Below are 9,628 nucleotides of genomic sequence, written 5' to 3'. Positions count from 1 at the left end.
AGGGGTTAGAGTGTTGGGCCAGTAACGGAAAGGTCACAAGTTTGAGTCCCTGAGCTGACAAGGTGACAAATCTGCTGATGTGCCCTTGAGCAAGACATGTAGCCCTAATTGCTCCAGGGTTGCTGTTGATAATGGCAGACCCTGGCCATGACCCCACTCTCAGGAGTAGTTGGGCTATGCAAAACACACATTTCCAATTCACATATGAGTATAATATACACTGGTACATGAAATGGGCCAGTAACTGAAAGGGTGCTGAATTGAATCCCCGAGCTGACAAGGTAAAAATGTGTTGTTCTGCCCCTGAGCAAGACAGTTAACCCACTGTTCCCCAGGTGCCGATGACGTGGATGTCGATTAAGGCACCTCTCTGATTCAGAGGGGTTAGGTTAAATGTGGAAGATGCATTCAGTTCTGCAACTGACTAGGTATCCCTCCTTTCCCAAATAGGACCAATATACCCCAAACGTGACCGGCCCAAGTCCCTGGCAGCCTACTACCCTCCAGGATAAAAAGCATTCCTGGGCCCCCACTGAGCCAGAGCCCTGGTGTTCTCCATGACAGTGGGCCGGGCAGGTATTGAGTGCAGGCCTCATTGTGAGTCCAGAGACAAAGGAAGGAGGTGAATGGCAGGGCTGACACTAATAGACTTGGGGTGACTTTCTCTTTCTCTCACACACACACACACACACACACACACACACACACACACACACACACACACACACACACACACACACACACACACACACACACACACACACACACACACACACACACACACACACACACAGACACACACACACACACACACACACACACACGTACATTCACAGGTTCTATCACATGCACACAACCCTCTGCCCTTTGATTGCTGCCCTGTCCATTAAACTACCTTCTCAGGACCAATAAACTCTGGCCCCTCATTCCTCCACCTGCCATGCAGCTCACCCCTGTATCAGCCCCAACACCACCCAGGCCCAGCCCACCCCTGAATCAGCCCCAACACCACCCAGGCCCAGCCCACCCCTGAATCAGCCCCAACACCACCCAGGCCCAGCCCACCCCTGTATCAGCCCCAACACCACCCAGGCCCAGCTCACCACTGAATCAGCCCCAACACCACCCAGGCCCAGCCCACCCCTGAATCAGCCCCAACACCACCCAGGCCCAGCTCACCACTGAATCAGCCCCAACACCACCCAGGCCCAGCCCACCCCTGAATCAGCCCCAACACCACCCAGGCCCAGCCCACCCCTGAATCAGCCCCAACACCACCCAGGCCCAGCCCACCCCTGAATTAGCCCCAACACCACCCAGGCCCAGCCCACCCCTGAATCAGCCCCAACACCACCCAGGCCCAGCCCACCCCTGAATCACCCCCAACACCACCCAGGCCCAGCCCACCCCTGAATCAGCCCCAACACCACCCAGGCCCAGCCCACCCCTGTATCAGCCCCAACACCACCCAGGCCCAGCCCACCCCTGAATCAGCCCCAACACCACCCAGGCCCAGCCCACCCCTGTATCAGCCCCAACACCACCCAGGCCCAGCCCACCCCTGAATCAGCCCCAACACCACCCAGGCCCAGCCCACCCCTGAATCAGCCCCAACACCACCCAGGCCCAGCCCACCCCTGAATCACCCCCAACACCACCCAGGCCCAGCCCACCCCTGAATCAGCCCCAACACCACCCAGGCCCAGCCCACCCCTGAATCAGCCCCAACACCACCCAGGCCCAGCCCACCCCTGTATCAGCCCCAACACCACCCAGGCCCAGCCCACCCCTGAATCAGCCCCAACACCACCCAGGCCCAGCCCACCCCTGTATCAGCCCCAACACCACCCAGGCCCAGCCCACCCCTGAATCAGCCCCAACACCACCCAGGCCCAGCCCACCCCTGTATCAGCCCCAACACCACCCAGGCCCAGCCCACCCCTGTATCAGCCCCAACACCACCCAGGCCCAGCCCACCCCTGTATCAGCCCCAACACCACCCAGGCCCAGCCCACCCCTGTATCAGCCCCAACACCACCCAGGCCCAGGCCACCCCTGAATCAGCCCCAACACCACCCAGGCCCAGCCCACCCCTGAATCAGCCCCAACACCACCCAGGCCCAGCCCACCCCTGTATCAGCCCCAACACCACCCAGGCCCAGCCCACCCCTGTATCAGCCCCAACACCACCCAGGCCCAGGCCACCCCTGAATCAGCCCCAACACCACCCAGGCCCAGCCCACCCCTGTATCAGCCCCAACACCACCCAGGCCCAGGCCACCCCTGAATCAGCCCCAACACCACCCAGGCCCAGGCCACCCCTGAATCAGCCCCAACACCACCCAGGCCCAGCCCACCCCAGCCGCCTGCCCCATTCAGCTCCTTTCCACAGGGGAACAAACAAACAGAGCAGCCTGGGGTAATGAAGACGCCCCTGGGAATGGACACACCGTGAACCAAGCCCAACTACTTATTGATGTGGGATTGACTGGTTACTGAGAGAGGTTACTGAGAGAGACACAGAGAGGGAGAGGGAGAGGGAGAGAAAGAGAGAACCAGATAGAGAACAGAGAGAAGAGGTGTGATCTGATGTGATGTGCTCTCTGTCCAGCGCTGCTCATGCAAAAAGGTGACAAACCCCCCCATCAGATCAGTAAATCTCAGACAGGTCTGGGTGGTGGTTATTCACATTGATGTGTTCATACTGGTGAATTTAGACTGGACTTTCCCGTACTGTGGACTGACGAGGACTGGCCAACGACCAATATGTGATATGAGCAAGCTGACCTGCAGTTGAGCAAGCTGACCTGCAGCGGTTAGAGCTCTGGGCCAGTAACCGAGAGGTATCTAGTTCCAATCTCTGAGCTGACATGCAAATATAAATTGTCTGACGTGCCCTTGAGAAAATCATTTAATCCTAATAGCAAACCCTGGGTGTGAGAGTTGGTATATGAAAAGAAGTATATATTTTATTCACACATACATATTATTACACACTTGTACATATGTGAAATATATAGGACCCACCAAAATAGTATTATCTGCAGTTGACTTTTTTTTATGAATCCCCAAGAAACAAAATAATGACTATAAAGGCCCTTACCATGTAATTAAAATGTTTACCATACCAGATAACTAGAAGACTGTAAAGTGGGCTGAATCCCAGACAAGAGTAGGATGGCCTACACACCTACATCACAGGGTTTGAATTGTTTTAAATTGAACATTTATTTAACTAGGCAAGTCAGTTAAGAACAAATTCTTATTTACAAGGATGGCCTACACCGGCCAAACCCAGATGACGCTGGGTCAATTGTGCACCACCCTATGGGACTCCCAATCATGGCCGGTTGTGATACAGCCTGGATTCGAACCAGGGTGTCTGTAGTGACGCATCTAGCACTGAGATTCAGTGCCTTAGACCGCTATGCCTCTCGGGAGCCTATTAACAACATGTTCTTTCAAAAGAGTTTATGTTTCTGAAAATGATTGACAAGGTAAAGAGAAAAGACAGTTCTAGCTCACTGTTTTAGGTTAAAAATAGCAACGTGCATAATACTGTAGATGTTTGATGGGTATAGAATGCTATACATCTGACATCTACTGGCTGTACCATACATACAAAGGTAATTCATTGATATATCACAGAGCAAGTTGTCATTCTTGTCACATTTTATCTCCTTAGATGCAAATGAATAGTTATCCATTGAGTTACCCCATCAGCACTGTTAACTTACCTAGTTAAATAAAGGTTACTTGATAGTCTTTGAATCAGGCAGAACATGAAATGTTGCCCAGTTGAAGAGTGGTATTGTGAGGCAGTGCGTAGTGTTGTGGTATTGTGAGGCAGTGCGTAGTATTGTGGTATTGTGAGGCAGTGCGTAGTATTGTGGTATTGTGAGGCAGTGCGTAGTATTGTGGTATTGTGAGGCAGTGCGTAGTATTGTGGTATTGTGAGGCAGTGCGTAGTATTGTGGTATTGTGAGGGAGTGCGTAGTATTGTGGTATTGTGAGGCAGTGCGTAGTATTGTGGTATTGTGAGGCACTGCGTAGTATTGTGGTATTGTGAGACAGTGCGTAGTATTGTGGTATTGTGAGGCAGTGCGTAGTATTGTGGTATTGTGAGGCAGTGCGTAGTATTGTGGTATTGTGAGGCAGTGCGTAGTATTGTGGTATTGTGAGGCAGTGCGTAGTATTGTGGTATTTTATTATTATTATTTTTTATTTAACCTTTATTTAACCAGGAAGGGCTCATTGAGATTTAAAATCTATTTTTCAAGAGCGTCCTGGCCAAGATAGGCAGCACCAAGTCATTACAAAAATTACAGACAGACAACATGAAAAACTACAAGTAATCTAGTAAAAACCATTGAATTCACAAGAGTATAACAATATCAAAAACAGCAAATTAAAAACATTGACAGGTCAGGGAATCAGCCTCAAAATGGTGGTATTGTGAGGCAGTGCGTAGTATTGTGGTATTGTGAGGCAGTGCGTAGCTTTAATATTGCTTTGCCTTGACTATTAGGTTACTACAATTACATCTGATGTCCTCTTTTATTGAACAGTCCTGAACCCAATCACTTTTAACCTGGTGGCTTAAAAGTGCTTTTTTAATGAATCCCCAAGAAACAAAATAATGACTATAAAGTCCCTTACCATGTAATTAAAATGTTTACCATACCAGATAACTAGAAGAGTGTAAAGTGGGCTGAATCCCAGACAAGAGTAGGATAGCCTACACAACTACACACATACACCTACACAAAAACACACATACACCTACACACATACACCTACACAGCTTTACACCTACACAAAACACACCTACACCTACACACATACACCTACACAGCTACTGTACACACCTACAAACATATGCACCTACACACATACACCTACACACCTACACAGCTACTGTACACACCTACACGCATACACACACACACCTTCACACCTACACACCTTCACCTACTCACATACACACCTACACATCCACACTTACACACCTACACATCTACACACATACACCTACACACCTACACACCTACACCTACACACATACACCTATACAACTACACACATACACCTACACACCTACAAAACTACACACCTACACACACACACCTACACATTTACACACCTACACCTACACACATACACCTACACACCTACACACCTACACAAACACAGACCCAGAGGAAATGAAAGCGAGGGAGGCTGCATGATTTTGTCAGTAAAATGTGAATATTTTGACTGTCTAAAAGCTTTGTGTGATAGTGAAGGGCAGCTGTCGACGGTGGACCTCTCAGTCTCTAGTAAATGACTGGCCTGATCGGCTCCTCTGTAGTAATTACCTAAATGGGCTCATTCAAAACCTCTTCATTGTCGAATCAGTTAATTAATTAGCTGTTTCACTGACAGGATAATGGTGAGAGCATGCTAAATAGATTAGTCTGGAACTTGATTTATTGCTGCAAGCCACGCCTCCTTTTTTGTTTATCTCTCAATCTTCCTTTCCCTTTCTTGCCTCTCTATTTTCTCTTAGTTCTCTCTATGTTCTCTCTCTTCTCTCTCTCTCTCTCTCTCTCTCTATGTTCTCTCTCTATTCTCTCTCGTCTCTCTCTCTGTTCTCTCTCTGTTCTCTCTATTCTCTCTCTCTATTCTCTCTGTTCTCTCTCTGTTCTCTCTCTTCTCTCTCTCTATTCTCTCTGTTCTCTCTCTGTTCTCTCTGTTCTCTCTCTCTATTCTCTCTTAGTTCTCTCTATGTTCTCTCTCTTCTCTCTCTCTATTCTCTCTTAGTTCTCTCTATGTTCTCTCTCTTCTCTCTCTCTCTCTGTTCTCTCTCTGTTCTCTCTCTGTTCTCTCTCTGTTCTCTCTATTCTCTCTCTCTATTCTCTCTTAGTTCTCTCTCTCGTCTCTCTCTCTGTTCTCTCTCTGTTCTCTCTATTCTCTCTCTCTATTCTCTCTTAAGTTCTCTCTATGTTCTCTCTCTATTCTCTCTCGTCTCTCTCTCTGTTCTCTCTCGTCTCTCTCTCTGTTCTCTCTCTGTTCTCTCTATTCTCTCTCTCTATTCTCTCTTAGTTCTCTCTATGTTCTCTCTCGTCTCTCTCTCTCTATTCTCTCTTAGTTCTCTCTATGTTTTCTCTCTTCTCTCTCTCTCTATTCTCTCTCTCTATTCTCTCTTAGTTCTCTCTCTCGTCTCTCTCTCTGTTCTCTCTCTGTTCTCTCTATTCTCTCTCTCTATTCTCTCTGTTCTCTCTATGTTCTCTCTCTTCGCTCTCTCTCTATTCTCTCTTAGTTCTCTCTATGTTCTCTCTCTTCTCTCTCTCTCCATTCTCTCTCGTCTCTCTCTCTCTGTTCTCTCTATTCTCTCTCTCTATTCTCTCTGTTCTCTCTCTGTTCTCTCTCGGTTCTCTCTCTATTCTCTCTCTTCTCTCTCTTTGTTCTCTCTCTTCTCTCTCTCTATTCTCTCTCTTCTCTCTTTCTATTCTGTCCTCTCTCTAATCTCTCTCTCTTCTATCTCTCTATTCTCTCTCTTCTCTCTCTCTATTCTCTCTCTCTATTCTCTCTCTTCTCTCTTTCTAGTCTCTCTCTATTCTCTCTCTATTCTCTCTTCCCTCTCTTCTCTCTTCTCTCTACTCTCTATTCTCTCTTCTCTCTCTATTCTCTCTTTTCTCTCTCCTCTATTCTCTCTCTTCTCTATTCTCTCTATTATCTCTTCTCTCTCTCTTCTTTCTCTATTTTCTCTCTCTTCTCTCTTACTTTTCTCTCTATCTCTTCTCCCTCTCCATTCTCTCTCTATTCTCTCAATTCTCTCTTCTCTATTCTCTCTCTCTCTCTCTCTCTCTCTCTCTTATCTCTCTCTATTCTATCTATCTCTTCTCCCTCTCCATTCTCTCTCTATTCTCTCAATTCTCTCTCTCTGTTCTCTCTCTGTTCTCTCTATTCTCTCTCTCTATTCTCTCAATTCTCTCTCTCTCTTCTCTCTTACTTTTCTCTCTATTATATCCCCTCGCTCTTCTCTCTCTTCTCCCTCTCTATTCTCTCTCTCTTCTCTCTCTTCTCTCATCTTTTATCATCTCTCTGTATTTTACCATCAATCAGCCACCCACCTACTCTCTGAAAACCCCCGCCACAGACATGAAGCTCAGCATCTGATAAGACAAAGATATTTTACTGCTTCAGATGCATCTAATCAGACTGTTGGAGAGTCTATGATGTATAATGTGAACAGATTGCACTTATGACACTGTACTGTAGTCAGTTCAAAGGTAGTGTTTTTATGTGTAACGCTGGCCTTAAGTGTGTGTCGTGTAGGCTCTCTTATACTACAGTTTTAACAGGGGCATGAACTGAACCGTCAACCTGCTTGTCACATCAAAGGACAGAGAGAGTGTGGTGTCAGAGAGATGAAGATAGAGACAGAGAAATAGAGGGAAGGAAAGAAAGAGAGAGAGAGACAGAGGGAGTGTGAGAGAGAGAGATAAAGGGGTGGTATTGAGAGAATGGAATCACTTGATTAATCTCTCTCTCTCTCCCTCTCTTTCTCCTGCTCAAAGTCCAATCAAAGCGGCGGTGGCGGCTCAGGACTCCAGCTCCGCGGGGCCAAATCCTCTTGTTGCTCCGGCGGGAGCATGAAAAGCCAGGAGGGGAGTCTCCTTTTGTCCTCATACAGAACAAGCCTAACGCGCTTTTACAGGGACTAGGAATGGGAGGGCTGTTTTGGTGAGCTGAGAAACAGCCAACAAGAGGTGCGAATGAGACGCCCATTCATCTCCTGAGCTTTACACTAATTCCCCCACCGTCGCCTTTTCTTCCCTCTCGTCTGCTCCGCCACAAAACAACAAACAGGGATAGAGGAGTGAAAACAGGGGGATCCGGGGGGCTTAGGACCACGTTGTAATCCCTCGCCACTTCTGACCTCTTCATTGAAGGGCTGCGGTGTGCATCTATAGGACCAGTGACCCTCCCACACACACATTTACACACACACACATTTACACACACACACACACATAATCAGAGACACACACACACACACTCCAAGTCCCCTTTAGAAAGCTTATCCCCGGAATTCGTTCTTTGGAGCCGCTCGCGGGTGAAGGGAGGGAGGTGTGCTGAAAAGAGGGAGTCTGTGAGGAGTCTATAAGTAGGGCTAGCTCTGATCGTGTTTCTTTTCTCCCACCATTTAATTCATCTTTAGAGGCCATCTCGTTAACACGATCTTCCCTTGCTTTTTTCATCACCCCCTATCCAACTCCAAGACTCCAGACCCCATCTCGCACCAAACTTCAAAGACCCTGGTCTGCCAAAGGAGAAAGTCACCTCTTTCTTTCACTCTCTCCTCTCTAGCTCACTCCTCTTGCCATGGCTTTCTTCCTCTCCTCTCCTCTCCTCTCCTCTCCTCTCCTCTCCTCTCCTCTCCTCTCCTCTCCTCCTCCTCTCCTCTAAGCAGCTGTGGAGAAATCATTATCTCACTTTCTGCTGCTGCTTTGCATCTAAAAAAAATGGAGGGATGGAGGGAAGAGAAGGAGGGAGCGAGGGATGGAGGGAAGGGAAGGAGGGAGGACAGACCCCTCTGTCACACACTGCGCTCCTGTTCCCCATCAGATCCAGAGCCCAGGCTCCAAGCTGAACAAAGCATAAAACAAAATCTGATACACATGTTATGCATCTATAATGTTATGCTTCTAGAATTTTATGCATATACAATGTTAACTTCTTTGGGACTGGGGGGCAGTATTGAGTAGCTTGGATGAATAAGGTGCCCAGAGTAAACTGCCTGCTACTCAGGCCCAGTTGCTAATATATGCATAGTATTAGTAGATTTGGATAGAAAACACTCTGAAGTTTCTAAAACTGTTTGAAGGATGTCTGTGAGTATAACAGAACTCATATGGCAGGCAAAAGCCCGAGAAGAAATCCAACCAGGAAGTGGGAAATCTGAGGGTTGTGGTTTTTCAAGTCATTGCCTATTGAATACACAGTGTCTATGGGGTCATATTGCACTTCCTAAGGCTTCCACTAGATGTCAACAGTCTTTAGAACCTTGTTTGATGCTTCTACTGTGAAGGAGGGGGGAATGGGAGCTGAATGAGTCAGAGGTCTGCCAGAGTGGCATGAGCTGGTCATGCGCGTTCACGTGAGAGCGACCTGTGTTCCATTGCATTTCTACAGACAAAGGAATTCTCCGGTTGGAACATTATTGAAGATTTATGATAAATACATCCTAAAGATTGATTCTATACTTCGTTTGACATGTTTCTACGAACTGTAATATGACTTTTTGTCTGAACTTTCGCCTGGACCTGCCCGCGCGTCGTGAGTTTGGATTGTGTACTAAACGCGCAAACAAAAAGGTGGTATTTGGACATAAATGATGGACTTTATCGAACAAATCAAACATTTATTGTGGAACTGGGATTCCTGGGAGTGCATTCTGATGAAGATCATCAAAGGTAAGTGAATATTTATAATGCTATTTCTGACTTTGTTGACTCCACAACATGGCGGATATCTGTATGGCTTTTGTTGTCTCAGCGCTGTACTCAGATTATTGCATGGTGTCCTTTTTCGGTAAAGCATTTTTTAAATCTGACACAGCGGTTGCATTAAGGAGAAGTTT

The 9,628-nt window shown here is 47.4% G+C and overlaps 1 protein-coding gene across 1 annotated transcript; it reads left to right on the top strand.

Moving 5' to 3' along the window:
• The first annotated feature begins 557 nt into the window (after window positions 1–557).
• On the top strand, window positions 558–2,423 carry LOC139567556 (uncharacterized). Its single transcript, XM_071388909.1, has 3 exons — window positions 558–597; window positions 947–1,130; window positions 1,799–2,423. The coding sequence occupies exons 1-3, from the start codon at window positions 558–560 to the stop codon at window positions 2,421–2,423; spliced, it is 849 nt and encodes a 282-aa protein (XP_071245010.1).
• Window positions 2,424–9,628: the final 7,205 nt, after the last annotated feature.

This window comes from Salvelinus alpinus, chromosome 1, assembly GCF_045679555.1.
Source record: "Salvelinus alpinus chromosome 1, SLU_Salpinus.1, whole genome shotgun sequence".
Classification (NCBI taxonomy): Eukaryota; Metazoa; Chordata; class Actinopteri; order Salmoniformes; family Salmonidae; genus Salvelinus; species Salvelinus alpinus.
This window is presented reverse-complemented; position numbering and strand designations above follow the sequence as displayed.

Coding starts and splice junctions, on each gene's coding strand:
- LOC139567556 (XM_071388909.1), top strand. CDS start 558: ATGACAGTGGGCCGGGCAGGTATTGAGTGCAGGCCTCATT. Junction 598..946: donor TATTGAGTGCAGGCCTCATT/GTGAGTCCAGAG, acceptor CCTGCCATGCAG/CTCACCCCTGTATCAGCCCC. Junction 1,131..1,798: donor TCAGCCCCAACACCACCCAG/GCCCAGCCCACC, acceptor CCCCTGAATCAG/CCCCAACACCACCCAGGCCC.